The following is a 16,745-nucleotide window of genomic DNA, read 5'->3' as shown; positions in this document are numbered from 1 at the left end:
CTACATTGAAAGCCTCAGAAAAAGCAAGGAATTGACAAAGTTGAAGAGAGACTAATCTTCCATTGCAGTTGCACAAGATATCATTGGATATTTTGATCAGATTCAAGCCAGTTTGGAGGATCCCAATGGAACAGTTTTGGGAAGATGGGATTGTAGTTTCAGAACACCAACATATTACAGAATTTTAGAGAAAAGACAAAAAGTGAGTTGGAGTCAAAAACAGAAATTGCTGGAAAAGCTCAGCAGGTCTGGCAGCATCTGTGAAGAGAAATCAGAGTTATCATTTCAGGTCCAGTGACCCTTCCTCAAGAGTTACTTTGGTTTTTAAGTGAGTTAGAGTAGTGTTTCAAGTTAATGGAAATTGGAGGTATTTTGATAGAGGCTGTGAAATTAGGTTTTTCAAAGAGATAATGAAATGCTAGAGATTAGAGACGATGATCGTTATCACAGACACTTACATAACAAGTTTTCATACCTTCTTAAAAACCTCTTTCTTGCATTGTGGCTGTTTTACAGAAGTGGGGAAGAATGGAGAAGAGATCGATTAGTTTTGAATAAAGCAGTGATGTCACCCCAAATTATCCAAAAGTTTGTGCCACTTCTCAATGAAGTGGTGTTGGATTTTGTGTCCACAGTTCACAAACAGATTGCGAACAGTGGGAGAGAAACTTGGACAGCCGATCTCTCAAATGATCTCTTCAAATTCGCACTTGAATGTAAGGATCCAACACTTCTTCTTTACTTTGGTTATGCCATTACCTTATTTTACTTGCATGTTGTAGCCTTCAAAACTATTTTAAAAAATAACTTTTTAATTATTTTGGTATGAATTGCTTTACTGCAGCTTTCAATGGGAAAAATATTTTAAGTGATAAATGAATACCTTGACTGCAAATATTCTTTGTTGTGGCGATGAAACCCTTAATACTGCAGTGCGTTATCATACATGAACAATGTGGCAGAGTGATATCATACTGATCTTTTGCTTAGCTTCGCAGTCTATTTTCTTGGAAAAGATTGGTCAGGTTGGACCTGTATCATTGGAGTCTAGAAGAATGAGATGTGATTTTGTTGAATCATATTAGATCCAGAAAAGACTTGACTAGGTGAATGTTGATAGGATGTTTCCCTTGTGCGATAAACTAGAACTTGTGAATCTAGTTTAGTAATAAGTGGACCTCTTACTTAATATGGAGATGCAGAAAACTTGTTCTCTCAGTGAGATTTTAGTCCATACAATTCTTTCCTCAGAGAATATTGTAAGGGGGGGTCATTGAATATTTTTAAGGTTGAGATTCTTAACTGACAAGGAAGTCAATGGGGATTGGGGTGGGGGAGCAAGGGGTGGTAGCAGGAAAGTGAAGTTGAGGTAAACGTCAGATCAGCTGTGATTTTACCAAACGGCAGAGCAAACTTGAGGAGCCACTCCTGTGCCTAATTTGTATGTTTATATATTCAAACCTCAGCAACAAAAACTTGTATTTATGTATCGACTTTAATGTAATTAAATATCCCAAAGTGTGTTATAGAAGGACATTTGACATTAGGTACCACAGGGAAATATTAGGTGAGATGTGTAAAAGCTTGGTCAAAGGGCTAGATTTCAAGGAGCATCTTAGTGACAGAGAGCGATGGAGAAGTTTGGAGAGGAATTCCAATGTGTAAAGCCGAGACACAGCCAACAATGGAACAATTAAAATATGTGATTTACAAGAGCTTGGAATTGGAGGAGCATAGCATTCAGAACCGAAGGTAATTACAGATTTATAAAAAGGAGCAAGGCAATGGAAAGATTGAAGATAAATTAAACTTAATTAAATATTAAGTTTTGAGACTGCCAGCCAGCATGGAGCAATGAGCAGAGAAGTGATGACTGAAGCATTTGGTGATGACTGAAGGGTGCAGTTTTACGGATGTGCTCAGACACCACAGTGAGCCAAACTGGTCCATTTTATTCAAATCACTAAACAGGTATTGTTTTTCATTAGTTGTTGAATGTTCTACTATATAAAGAAGTAAGAATGTTGTACTAGTTTTTGGAAAACTGGAGCATCTTAAATATGCTTCAGTACAGTGTCTCTAAAGTAACCCCAGATTAGCAGTCAGCATTAGCCCCTTTTGCGTAGCTGAGCTCAATTATTTATTTAAATTATTAATATCTTAATTTTAACACTCATGTTTTGTTATTCACATAAAAAGTGTTGGTGAAATTGGACAGGAGTGGGGATCAATTCCAATTGTATCGTATGCCCTTTCTCTTAAGCATAACAGCTAATATTCAACATTGTTGACTTCAACAGAACTGAAAGTAGGAGATGTGGAATGAAGGTCAGCAAAATATAGTTCCATCTTCTGTGAACTCACAATATCCAGTTTCAGTTCCATGATGTCTTCTCAGTAAAGTTTAACCTTAGTTAGATTTCAGGCAAAGTAAAAGGGGAGATATATATTCAGGAAGCTAATTTTTAGATCTGTATTTGGCACAAGGTACAGCCAATTTTAACTCATTTAAAACTGAGCTAACTACACAGTAATGATAGCAAAATGGGGTAGACCAGGCTTTATAGCCCCATTAATGCCTATTCTTTTGAAGGTGTCCTTCTCTACAGGAGTCTATCACTTACAAATTGCCTGCCTTTTCAGGAAATAAGCCCCTTTTGACACATGAATCAAGGTTCAGTGAAATGCAGAGAACCACGTTGGCTATGTTAGGACAGGGCTGCATACACTGTGTACACATTATAACAATAAAGGTGGCCCACCATGTTAGGACAGGGCTGCATACACTGTGTACACATTATAACAATAAAGGTGGCCCACCATGTTAGGACAGGGCTGCATACACTGTGTACACATTATAACAATTCAAGGTGGCCCACCATGTTAGGACAGGGCTGCATACACTGTGTAGTCAAAGAAGCTCCGGAAAATACATTTTAACTTACTTTATGGGGTTCAGGAGGAATGAGACCACCTCTAAACATAGCTGAGAAACTGTTACCTTAAGGCAGTCCTAATCAGTTTCCACAATTGAGACCACACTCTCACTCTTTGAAGGACTTAGCTGCTGGCCATACAGTCAGCATCCATTATTGCCCAAGTCCAAATATAGTAAGCTGCACCACGATTGCTTATATGCCCCTCAGAGCACCACTTCTATTTAAGTGAATTCTGGGCTCAGATGTATGCGCGCATCTTAAGGGAACATTGGTTGTCTGCTGCTTGAGATAGCTACATGATAGCGCAGTTTGGAGGGAACTTCAAAATCCACTCCCTATATGCTCTACTACTTCAGTAAGACCAGACTATTAAGGATGTTTTATCTCCAAATGTTTTTAATGTCAGTCTGTTAATGTAAATTCATCAAGAAATAGTGGAAGAATTTCCAATCTTTGCTTTTACAGCTGTTTGCCATATATTGTATGGAGAACGTCTGGGCTTGCTGCAATGTCTCCATAACCCTGCATCACAAAAGTTCATCGATTCAGTTACGTTGATGTTCAAATCCACAACTCCAATGCTTTATATTCCACCTGGGCTTCTGAAGTCAATTAAATCGAAGATCTGGCAAGATCACGTTGCTGCTTGGGATACCATTTTTTCACATGGTGAGAAAATCAGGACAAATGTCTATTAATTGTGGAAAACGGTGGCGGCGCCAAGTGAACTCAATAGTTGAATTTCTACTTCCTGTTACGTTTTGCTTATTTACTCTGGCTATTTCTATTTGTAATTTTATTTTGTTCTGTTACATCCTTGTTGTTAACCACTTCTTCAACAAGGACAGCAGCACATTGTACACTACAATTTGGTCATCTGTGCTTTCCTTCTCCCATATGTTTGACAGTTCAGTGCTTCTTTTCCTCTTTTCAGCATTTTAACCTTTAATTTTCTCTAAATCTTTCCAATGATCTCATTGGCTATTGAAGGAAAGTTACCTTCCATCAACTAGAGAAAGCGAGGACTACGGATGCTGGAGAGTCAGAGTCAAAAAACATCGACTGTCCTGTTCCTTATATGCTGCCTGACCTGCTGTGCCTTTTCCAGCGCCATGCTTTCTGATTCACGTTCCAATGACTGTTGATTGCAAGACAAATCTGAACTCTGAAGCCTGAAGTTTCATTCACACTTAGCTGGGTTGAATCTGCGTAATCGTTTTAAAGATAGGTGGTTGCTTTATGAGGAAGGGAATTCTGAGACTTGGCAACCAGGCAGCTGAACATACAGTTGCCAGAGGTGGGTAATGAAGATCAGAGGTAATCAATGGATGAAAGATGAAGGAAAGTAGAGATCTCAGAGAATTGTAGCGCTCTCGGAAGTTACAGAGAGAGGAACGTGTGAGGCTATTGGAAGTAATAGAAGACCAGGGTGATGGGTGAACAGGACTTGGTGCAAGATTTGAAATGGCAGAAGGGTATTATTTGAATTTTAAATGGATCCAGAAGTCAAGTGAAGACAGGGAGCAGTGTAAAGTGAGCAGCACTTGGCGCAGAATCTTGAAATTAGAATCAGGCAATTCAAGATCGAAATCAAGTACTTAATCACGCAAAGCATGGTAGATATCTGGAACTATCTCCCTATAACAACTGGATGGCTTGTTCATTTAAGCTTTCAAAAGTGAGATCAGTAAATCCTTGGCAAATGAAGTTAACAGACTGTTTGCGTAAATATAATTGTAGATATTTTCTAATTAACCTTTTCAGAGTTGTTCTTATACACTTCTGAAGCTATGGGACTTAAACCCAGGCATCCTAGTCCAGAATTGGGACATTGGTTCCAATGCAAAACAAACGCCCAAGAATTTAAAACTGGCATGGAAACCAGCAATGTAAGCAAAAGCCCACCGGCTGTCTTGTGATAGTTATGTCATCTTCCTCTGTTGTAAGTGCTTTTAGGTTCTCTTATAGCTTGGTGATTTTTTAAGCCATTAAACACACATGGCTTGTTACAAGGTGTCAGAGTGATGCAGTTGAAAAAAAATGTGTGATTTTCAAGCCTCTATTTGAACCAGCTACTGTGAAAAAAAATGAGTCAAGTTCTTAGAGCTCTAAGAAAGCTAGCTACGAAAGAAATAGCAAAGAAAAAGCGCAAGAAAAACAAGTCTCCCATTTTGAATTACTTGGCGAATCAAAATGTTTCTGCATTTTCTCCTCCCAGCTGTTGTGGAATTAAAAGGAAATATGAAACGGCAATAGATTTTTTTTTCCCCTCAGTGAGAAAAATTATGAAATAGCAACAGAATGAATTATAATGGAAGTTTATAAAAGTTGCAACCCTGCTGTCAGTGCTGGGAACAGAGTGCTACAAGCTTCATTGCAGCCTAGATCTCACAGACAAGCAGAAAGGAGAAACGTTTCAGGTTGTGAAGACACTTTGACCCCCTATTAATGTTAATCATTCTACTACTAATATACTAGTTCAATGCCAGAGCTGAAGAGATTTTGATCAATATGTAACCACACTAAGATAACTGAATCCTGAGAGTTTGGACAACTGAAAGCTAATCTCAAAGATAGGCATAAGGGACCTTGGGCAGCACATTTATTAAGAGAGGAGAAACTTACTGTCAAGAAAACTGTTGATATCTGCAGAAGTTCTAAACTTATCAGCTTGAGCGCATTAATGGAAGAACAGACAAGGTTTTGCATTACGCTGAGAGACTTTCCACGTCAAATGAGATCAACAGATTGGTAAAAAGGAAGAACTTTTTGCAGAAACGAAAGCAGAAAAATCAAGACCAGAGAATGGAATGGAAATATTGCACAGAACATCACACAAAATAAAAGCAAGCATGTCCAGTACGGGGAATGCTGTAACTACAAGAAACTGAATCACTTTGGACACAAATGATTAGCAAGGAAAAAGCAAAACAAACCTACAGAGCTGGCTGCTGTGTAATTCAGCTAATAATTTTGTCAAACCATTTTCCACCACACAATATATTGTCATCTTTAGGTTTATCATTAATGGTTTGTGACAGCAGAAGGAGAGTATCAAATGAACGTAGACTGTTAGATGGACACCAGTGCTGTGTGCAACAGCCTGAGTTCTGCAGAAAATGGCTCAAGATAATGACTTAAAAATGAAGCAATTGGAAGTAAGGTGCAGGATTTATAATGTAAGGAATATAAGTAGGCCATTTGGCCCATCTCATTAGCTCTGCCATTCAGTTAGATCATAGCTGATCTGATTATCCTCAACTCCACTTTCCTGCCTTTTGCCCTGCACCATTGATTCCTTTCCTGAATGAAAATCTGACTATTTCAGACTTGAATATTTTTTAAGGTCCCAGTTAATAGCTCTCTGTGGTAAGGAATTCCACAGATTCACACCCCTCTGAGAGAGAAAATTCATCCTCATCTCTGTCTAAGATGGATGACACCTTACTCTAAGATTATGCCATCTGCTCATAGAGTCTCCAAAAAGGGAAGCTTTTTCTCCACTTCTGTCAAGCCCACTAAGAATTTTAGGTGCTTCAATAAAATCACTTGTAATTCTTCTAAACCTCATTGAAAACAGGTCCAAACTACTCAACCACCCCTCATCAAAAAATCCAACCATGTCCAGGATCAACCTCATACCAAGTGGGCAAATTAAACTGAAAAGCTCAGTGCAATGGGAAGAATGAAAATCTCAAGTTCCAATTGGCAGATGATAAACACAATCCATTCATTTCAACAGAAGCAAGTCAAAAGCTTGGAGAAGTAACCTAACTGTGCCAGAAGAGGTTTGCATAAACCACTTGTCTATTGACTGTCAAACAGAAGCTAGAAGAGTTTAAAGATGTGCTTACAAGTCTTGGATGTCTTCCAGATGAATATTGTGTCAAAGTGATTGAGAGTGTGAGACCAATGTAGCATCTGCAAGGAGAGTTCCAACTGCCTTCAAGTCCAACCTGAAAGCCAAGGTAGAAAAGAAGGGAGTAGTCAAAAATATGACAACTCATATAGATTGGTTTTGAAGCATTGTATTGGTGACAACCTGGGAAACTAAGAGTATGCATAGATCCAAAGGATTTTAATAAAGTTTTGAAGAGATGTCATTACTCAATTCCAACCATTGAAGGAATCTTGCAGCAACTTGCCAAGGCAAAGGTCTTCACTCCCCTTGATACAAAGGATGGTCACAGGTCAGTGAAGCTTGATATAAAGAGCAGAATTCAAATTACTTTCTGCATACTGTTCAGGAGAAATAGATGGTCGCATATTGCCACTTGGCATTTCCGTGCTCCAGAGGATAATCAGTGTAGACAGCATAAGATAGCAAAGTCTGCAGCGGTTCAAGAAAGTTGCTCACCACCACATTCTCAAAGGCAACTAGGGATGGGCAATAAAGGCTGGCCCAGCCAGCAATGCCCTTGTTCCACAGGTGAATAAAAACAAGTCATTGATATTTCCGAGTAGAGGTTATTGTGGATGATCTGCTTGTCTATGTGGAGTTGCAATGGATGAAGCCAACACAAATCACAATCATAATCTAGTTTAGCAGCTAGTGAGAGCTCACCAGGTGAATCTGAAACTGAACAATAAAAGGATGCAACTGTGGATGCCTAAAGTCATGTTCTTTTACTGACAGCAAAAGAACTTTGCTCAGATCCTGCAAGGTGCTAGCTGTACCAGAGAGGCAGTTACTAACAGATGTAAAAGCTAAGTGCCTGCTTAATATGCTGTCAGAGGGGGAACCACAACACAAGTTCACTACTAAGGATGTACAATGGTGGGGCCCAGAACAAGAAGCAGCTTTCATGATAACTAAACATAACTGATGACAGTGGAAGTGCTGAGCCAATGTGATGTCAATAATGAAGTCACTTTGTAGTGTGACACCGGTGAATCAAGGCTCTGAGCAACACTTGTGCAGTACGCCAACTAGGTACATTGGTGTACAAGGCACTAAAACAAAGTTAGCAACACTATGCTCAGATTGAGAAAGAATGCCTTGCTATTGACTTTGCTTGTGAGCATTTTAATCAGTACCTGGTTTAAGAAAATAAATGTGGTAATGAAGGCTGTCTATAAACCGCTTCCAAGCATCTCCCTCAAATCATTCTGTCTGCTTCAATGATCCTGCATAGAATGTTACTTTGTTTGCAAAGATCTCATCTGGATGTGAAATACAAGCAAAAGAAACATATGTTCATTGCAGTCATGCTGTCAAGAGCTTCATGGCCAATGAAAAGTTGAGGATGCTCAACCAGATTGTAAAAAGGAAACTACACAACAAGGTGCAATTCTCCAAGAGCTACAAAGAAGAAGTGATGAAAGGATGCCCTGAAAACTTTAAGATAACACTTGTTGCCAGAGGAAAATATTGGGCAGAGATAGCTGATAGCCCAAGATGGCATCTTGTATGCATAAAATTGAGTCATTATCCCTAAGGAGATGCGAAAAGAGTTGTTGAGGGGCATTCATGCAAGACACCAAGGAATTGAGTCTAATCTGAGGAAGGCTGTAGCGAACAAACATAAGCAATGAACTGAAGGACCACCTCAGACTGTCAGTGCTTGTCACAAATGCCAAGCTAAACAAGCTAAGAAGCCACAACGGACACACAACAGACCATGGATTAAGCTTGGAGTCTATCTCTTCATTCTTGCAGGAAACATCTTGTCACTGTAGACCACTAGTCTGATTAATGGGAGTTAGACAGCTGAATTCAAGGACTAAGTACTGGCAGGTGTGACTAGATTGAGTTGGGATATCTGGTACAGCATGGATGAGTTGGACTGAAGGGTCTTTTTTCCATGCTGTACCTCTCTATGACTCTGACTACTGCTGAGACTGTAGAATGCCGTAAGGCACAATTACAGCATTCCTGACATGATGATGAGTAGCAATATCACAGATGAAGAATCCAGCTGTTTTATAAAGGAATTGAAATTCAGCATCATGCATTATCTCCATACTAGCCCCAAGTCAAACAGAAAGGCTGAGGCAACAGTGAAAATCAACCAAAGGATCATAAAAAAATTGAGTAAATTCAGCACAGAATTGTATCAAGGAATGGTTGAGTGGAGAAGTACACCCACTGAAGACATGGCAAGTCCAAAAACTCAAGTTATATGGATGTTGTACCAAAACTGCTCTTCCAATGGCAAAAAGAACACTGAAGCCAGAAATATGCTGTGAGTGAAAAGAAAGAAGTGAAACAAAAGAAAACCACATTTCACTTTGATAGAAGTGCCAAGTCATTGCCATAGCTGGGCATTGGAGAGCCAGTTAGAGTGCAAACGTTCCATACTCTTATCAAAAGTCTGCCAACATGTGCAGCTGTTGTCACCTTGATCATACCTGGTAAATGTGGGTGACTGATATTTCATTGTGACTACACACGTCAATGTATAACTAAAGAAGCTGTGCCTTCACAGTACACACAGCACATGAGGAAGAAGGAAGCTCACCTCTCACACAGGGTACACAACAACCATCAGTCCAGACGTTCATTGTTCCTCAGCGATGGACATGAATCAGCAACAGTAGGTAGCACAGCAGTAGCCCTCATCAAACAACATTCCCTGGAGAAGGCACATCATCCAAAGATTGAGGAAATACCAGTGAAACAACCCATGTGTACCATTAGGAGACTTGCACAATGTAAGGACTATGTATGTAATGCATGTATAAAGACTGATAAAAGTAGAATCATCTAGAGTTAATATACTGTTATCTTAATGATAATTTTCTTTGTGGCCACCTTATTCTAGGTAATGTAACTCTGACTGATACTGCTTGCATCTTTTTTTGTTTATTTATGAAAATGGGAATATTGTAAAAATCCATTGTACCTTAAGTGTACTTGATGCCTTGCCATGGTCACGTGACCTCTATCTCAGCATCCCATAGGGGCCATTGAACAGAGAAGCTTGAAACAGATGGTCATCATTTGTATGAAGATTGGAAAAGGTTTGAAGGGCCAAATGGTCTACTTTATAAATTGACAAGACAAAATGATTATAATTTCTTAACAAATCACATGCTTCAGAGTGGTCAAGAAGAGTAGTACAAAATATTATACTCACAGAAGATGGTGTTTCTTTTAAGATTTTGGTTGGAGGATGGGGTGAAAAACATAATTGGAGTGATTCAAATGGAGAATTCCAAGAAAATTGACCATTGGATTTGATGGTATATTCAAAAACCGAAAATAATAGAGAGGATGAAAATATGATGTACTTCCCAAGAACAGAAGAGGGAGGTGTGATGGTTTTAAAGGAAAGAGGGACAAGTACCTGAAGATCTGGGACCATTTATACTAGCTTGAGGGCACCAAAAAAAATTAGATGGTCAGCAATTTGATGCAACGAGGGTCAGTGGAGCAAGAAAGTGTGTCATGCACAAGAATCAAGTTGGCAGCGAAACAAAAACAAAATACGGATTCAGGACAAGACAGGTGTGTGGTTTGGTTTGATCACAAAGAGAAACCCGCGATGGGGTGGGTGAATGTGCCACAGTTACAATTGCATAAATCATTTCAATCATAGTGACAAATGAGTTCATGAGGTCCTCATGCTTGGAGATGAAGTTCAAAAAAGTAGTAGAGAGACGTTTATGAAGATGGTCAGTGACAGAGGAAAGATGTATTGGATTTTCTTTGCTCTCAATCTTGATCTTGAAGTGGTGCATGATTTTAATAGAGAAGAGGAAGGCCTATAAGCTCTTGATGTGGTTAAGGTTCTGGCCATGGACAGCTAAAACATTGTGCACCAGATGTACTCAAATCTGCCACCCTCAGGTTTGAGGAAGTGAAAATGAGTCTATAGCAGGAAAACTTCACATGTCACATACAATACCCAAGCCAAAAATTAGGGTTCTTTATGGAAACCAGCTCTAAGGTGTCTAGCCATGTTTCTATATACTGTGAGTCGTCCAGGCTTTGAGTGATTTCTCTTTGTTTTCTCACATGCTTTCTCTCTCGAGAAATGTCTGTCCATTGATAAGTTTAGCTTTGAAAAACCATTTATTGTGGGATACAAATAATATTTTCAATAGAGTTGAGTAGCTAAACAATTACAGAAGAAATTATACAGAATGCTGCCCAAGGAAGGTGGCATAATTATGTAAAGTGTATTAAATATGATTAGAGATGGTTTGTTTGCCAGTCACTATTAGAACTGGTGAAGTACTTGTGCTTTGATAAACACTCTCTATCTTAATTTGTAGCTGATACCTGTATACAAAGAACATATAAGCAGTTCCACCTGGGATCCAAAAATGACAAAGAATATTCCGGAGTTCTAGCAGATCTGCTGCTGCAAGACATGCTGCCCCTAGATGACATCAAAGCAAGCATTACAGAGCTTATGGCAGGTGGAGTTGACACAGTAAGAGAAAATTGTTTTCTTACCGGACAGTGAGTCATATTGCTGATGGGGTGAAATGAAAGAGCTTGGAGGAGGCGTGTGGAGAGCATAAATGCCAGTGAGGCGTGTGCGGCCAAATGGCCAATTTCTGTGCTGTACACTCTATAGGTTGAATGTTCTGACGGGCTTGGGGCTCTGACAAATGAACAATATGCAAACCCCAACTGTTGTGGTATTTGAGACCTCACCCACCAGTGTGATCTTCCTAAAGATTGCCAGTGAACAGGCCACCTCCAGCAACTGTGTCCAATTCCTAAAAATCACAGAATCCATACTGTGGAGAAGCAGGCTATTCAGCCCATTGAGTTCACACTGACCGTCCAAAGAGCATTCCTTCCAGACCCACCTCCTTCCACCTTATCACCTTCATTTCCTGTAGCTAATCCATCTTGTCGGCACATTCTTGGACACTATGGGCAATTGATGTAGGATTGCTCGCTGAGCTGAAAGGTTTGTTTTCAGATGTTTCATCACCATATGTGGTAACATCATCAGTAAGCCTCCGTTCGAAGCGCTGGTGGAATGGCCCGCTTTCTATTTATGTGTTTAGGTTTCCTTGGGTTGGTGATGTCATTTCCTGTTCTTTTTTCTCATTGGGTGGTAAATGGGATCCAAATCAATGTGTTTGTTGATAGAGTTCTGGTTGGAATGCAATGCTTTGAGGAATTATTGTGCATGTCTCTGTTTGGCTTGTCCTCGGATGGATGTGATGTCCCAGTCAAAGTGGTGTCCTTCCTCATCTGTATGTAAGGATACGAGTGAGAGTGGGTCATGTCATTTTGTGGCTAGTTGATGTTCATGTATCCTGATGGCTAGTTTTCTGCCTGTTTGTCCAATGTAGTGTTTGTTACAGTTCTTGCAAGGTATTTTGTAAATGACATTAGTTTTGTCTGTTGTCTGCCCTGTTCACATCCAACAACATCAACCTGGCCGAGGAAGCACTGACTACATTATTAGAAGAACCAAAGACAAATAAAGCAAACACCACCAACCTCATCAGCAATGATAATATCGTCAAGCCAGTGTACCTATGCCTTATCACCCACTTCACCTTCAATGACAAAACCTACAGACAAACCAACAGAACACTCATGGGATCTCCGCTATCAGGGTTCTTAGCAGATGCAGTAATGCGGACACTTGAACAAACAGCTCTGCCAACCATCCAACCCAAACTTTGGGTCCACTACGCGGATGACTCCTTCGTCATCACTAAATGAAAAGAATTAGAGGAAACCTTCAAGACCACCAATAATATCTTTCCTAGCATAAAATTCACTAAAGTGGAGGAAAACAACAACAAACTGCCATTCCTAGATGTCGCAGTCGAGTAAGCAGCCAATGGGGAACTTCAAACCAACGTCTTCAGAAAAACAACACATACTGACCAAATACTGAACTACAGAAGCAATCATCCCAACACCCGAACGAAGCTGCATTAGAACATTATTTCAACAAGCTACCACACACTGCAGCATAGAGAAACTGCGCAGAGCAAAGGAAAATCACCTATACAGTGTACTCAAAAAGAACAGGTACCCAACGAACACAATCTGTCGATTTCTCAGCAACAAACCCCAACAAGCAGACAAAACACGTCCAGAAACTCTAGCCAATCTCTCCTACATCAAAGACATCTTGGAAATGACCGCCAGACTACTCAGACCACTTGGCATCACGGTAGCCCACAAATCCATCATCACACTAAAGCAGCAGCTAGTGAACTTGAAAGACCCTAATCAGACAACAGACAAAACCACTGTCATTTACAAAAAACCTTGCAAGAACTGTAACAAACACTATATTGAACAAACAGGCAGAAAACTAGCCACCAAGGTACATAAACATCAACTAGCCACAAAAAAGACATGACCCACTCTCACTACTATCCTTACATACAAATAAGGAAGAACACCACTTTGACTGCGACAACACATCCATCCTCGGACAAGCTGAACAGAGACACGCACAAGAATTCCTAGAAGCATGACATTCCAACCGGAACTCAATCAACAAACACAATGACTTGGATCCTATTTACCAGCCTCTGAGAAAAAGAACAGGAAATGACATCACCACAAGAAATGGTGTCCACAGGAAATGATTAGATTAGATTACATTACATTACAGTGTGGAAACAGGCCCTTCGGCCCAACAAGTCCACACCGACCCGCCGAAGCGAAACCCACCCATACCCCTACATTTACCCCTTACCTAACACTACGGGCAATTTAGCATGGCCAATTCACCTGACCCTGCACATCTTTTGGACTGTGGGAGGAAACCGGAGCACCCGGAGGAAACCCACGCAGACACGGGGAGAACGTGCAAACTCCACACAGTCAGTCGCCTGAGGCGGGAATTGAACCCGGGTCTCAGGCGCTGTGAGGCAGCAGTGCTAACCACTGTGCCACCGTGCCGCCCACTAATGATGTCACCAACCCAAGGATAACTAAATACATAAATCGAAAGTGGGCCATGCCACCAGCACTTCAAAAGGAGGCTCACTGATGATGTTACCACGTATGGTGAAAAAATGTCTGAGCAATCCTACATCCTGAGCTACAAATCTTCTCAAAACTCACTAACTAACTATGGGCAATTTACTATGGCCAATCCACCTACCCTGCACATCACTGGACTGTGGGAGGAAACCCATGCAAACACAGGGAGAATGTGCAAACTCCACACAGACAGTCGCCCAATGGTGGAATTGAAGCTGGCGTTTTGATATAATAGTGCTAACCACTGAGCCACTGAGCTGCTTGCTATTAGGGACATTGACAGGGCTGAGCAGACAGGAGGAGTAATCAAAGTGCCTGAAGCTGTGGTTGGCTGGCTGCCTTACCAGGAGAATGGGACCTCGAGAGTTGAGGTGTCCTCTGAAGACATCTACAATTGTTAGCAGGATGATCAGAACCACCCATCCACTTGATTACATGCAACTGCGATTGTGGCCAACGGATCCCTTCAGTTCCAGGAAGGTGGTGGGTGGGCTTTGAGGAGACAAAGGGGGTGGATTTGAAGTGAAGGCATCAATGGTTTCAACTGGGATAGATGATCCTGATGGCCGGGGAATCTATAACTAAAGGTCACAGTTTAAGAATATAGGGTATGCCATTGAGGACTTAGACGAGAAAAAAATTTCTTCACTCGGAAAGTGGTGAGCCTGTAGACTTCTCTGCCACAGAAAGCAGTTGAGGCCAAAACATTGAGTGTTTTCATGAAGGAGAAATTTGGGGTAAAGCTATCAAAAGATATGCAGATAAAGAGGGAGCTAGGTACTGAGTTAGATGTTACACCATGATCATGCTAAATGGCAGAGTTGACTTAAAGGGCTGAATGGCCTACTCTTGCTCCTATATTCAAAGTTTCTATATTTTCTTGGCCTGCTACTGGGAAGCTGTGTCCAGACAAAGGCAGGGTGGTGACCTCAACAAGGAGTTCATCTGCCAGCAAAAAAGAAATACCACCTGCCTCAAAAACTAGCCCTCAACTGGGCACTTAAGATTTATTTGAGTTAGCTAACTGTCACTGCCAGCCATAAACTATTAAGAGTCCACAAAATTTGGAACACATCAGGCAGTCACCTGGATCTGAGACCCTCTGATTTTGCTTCCTGTCTCACCTCCAAATCTGTCTCTCGGAAAGTCCTGCACTTGGCACTAGAAAAGGATGAGAGGTAAATTCACCTACTGTCATGAAACAAATGTCAATATTTTGGATATTGAAATACAAACAGAAAATGTCGAGAATCATCAGCCGGTCAGATAAAAGCATCATCAGCATTTTCTTTTTCGGTAATACAACTGACATTGTATAGCATTTATGTTTCTGAGTGACATCGAACAATTTTATCTTGCTTACAGTCATATGAATGAGTAACTTTATAAATTGGTAAGACACAATAATTATGATTCTCAACACTTAACTGAAATCTCAAGTAGATTAGCAAAAAGTGTTCCTTTAAATTTACCTTGGGCAATGTGTGCAAGATTCCATTTTTTCTGCATCATCTCAAAGTCTGTAGAGCAGCCATGGCATTGGGAATGGTTTAGAAAACAGTCAAAATATGATAAGAAGAAAACTAAAACTTAGAAGTTATGCAAGACTGTGCATGAAAACGAAGAGGGAATTGTGAAAGAGAAAACAGTCAGTCAGAAGTCCAGTCAATGTAGAAATGAGGATGGGAGAGAGTATATATTATCACCTTCAGCATATGTATTTTAGGCAATCCAGCACAGTATTCACAAAGAAAGCAGTTGATGTGTTTTTGTAATTATAAGGCAGAATCTCTAAGTTACTGGTAAGTTCCAACTAAGGTTATCAGTTGCACATAAGATAACCTTATCCCTGATGTTTATTTGGCACAAATGGGAAATGTTCTGCTTGTGGCTTTTCTGAATACTGCACATGAGAATATTTTGGTGAATGACACTAATTGCAGCACTTTTACTGAAGGGTTGGATCTTATGAAGGAACGTGTGACTTTAAAGTGTATCTCAGTTTATTAATTTAAATGAAAAGTAATGCATTGTGCCCCAAATAGGGTTTGGTTTGGTTTATTATTGTCACAACTACCGAAATACAGTTAAAAGTATTGTGTGCTAACCAGACAAGTCATATATAAGTACATCAGGTTTCAAAGAAACTAGTCCCACATTATGCTCTTTCCCCAGGCCCTTAAATTTCCTTCCTTTTTCGGGTAATTTTTACATAGAAAGTGGGGCTAGTTTAGTTTGGTCAAAGGGTCTGTTTCTATGCTATACAACTTTATAACTGAATGCAGAATATAGTGTTACTGCTACAAAGAAGGTGCATAGAAAGATCAACTCTAATATGAGCGTTCCATTTATAAATCTGACAACAGCAGCGAAGAAGCTGTTCTTAAATCTGTTGATACAGGCTGGAAGGCCATCTATAAGATGTCTCACCCAAGACTTAATCCGGCAGAGGTGAGGAGCTGTCAGTGTCTCATCTGGCATCCTACTGCCCAATTACTCAATGATTCAATTCTTCCCCGCTGTTATCTGACTTTTGAACTGACCTCTTGAATATTAATTCTGATCTATTTCTCTTGCTCTCTCTCTCTCCCTCTCTCTGCATTCCCTCTGCATAGAAATATAGAAGGTAGGAACAGGAGGAGGCCATTTGAGTCTTCCATCATAATCATGACTGATCATCCAACTCAATAGCTTAATCCTGCTTTCTCCACATAATCTTTGATCCCATTCACCCCAAGTGCTGTATCTAGCTGCTTCTTGAATACATTCAATGTTTTAGCATCAACTATTTCCTGTGGTAATGAATTCTACAGGCCAACTACCATTATGGTGAAGAAATATCTTCTCATCTCCATCCTAAATAGTCTACCCCGAATTCCCAG

General features: G+C 40.2%; 1 protein-coding gene across 6 annotated transcripts in view; it reads left to right on the top strand.

The window, feature by feature from the left end:
• Positions 1-16,745, top strand: part of LOC122542498 (cholesterol side-chain cleavage enzyme, mitochondrial-like) — a 40,618-nt gene that overhangs the window by 16,938 nt on the left and 6,935 nt on the right. For 5 of the 6 annotated variants that reach the window (XM_043680285.2, XM_087981948.1, XM_043680287.2 and 2 more), the window contains exons 3-5: positions 517-716; positions 3,405-3,608; positions 11,160-11,320. In XM_043680285.2, the coding sequence (XP_043536220.1) occupies positions 517-716; positions 3,405-3,608; positions 11,160-11,320 (565 nt within the window). The remainder of the gene's footprint in view (positions 1-516; positions 717-3,404; positions 3,609-11,159; positions 11,321-16,745) is intronic. The other variant, XM_043680286.2, reaches the window with a different exon arrangement.

Source organism: Chiloscyllium plagiosum, unplaced genomic scaffold, assembly GCF_037043375.1.
Source record: "Chiloscyllium plagiosum isolate Xiang-an unplaced genomic scaffold, Cpla_swu_hap1 HiC_scaffold_42, whole genome shotgun sequence".
NCBI classification, from domain to species: domain Eukaryota; kingdom Metazoa; phylum Chordata; class Chondrichthyes; order Orectolobiformes; family Hemiscylliidae; genus Chiloscyllium; species Chiloscyllium plagiosum.
Note: the sequence above shows the minus strand (reverse complement) of the source record. Positions and strands in the feature narration are given on the sequence as shown.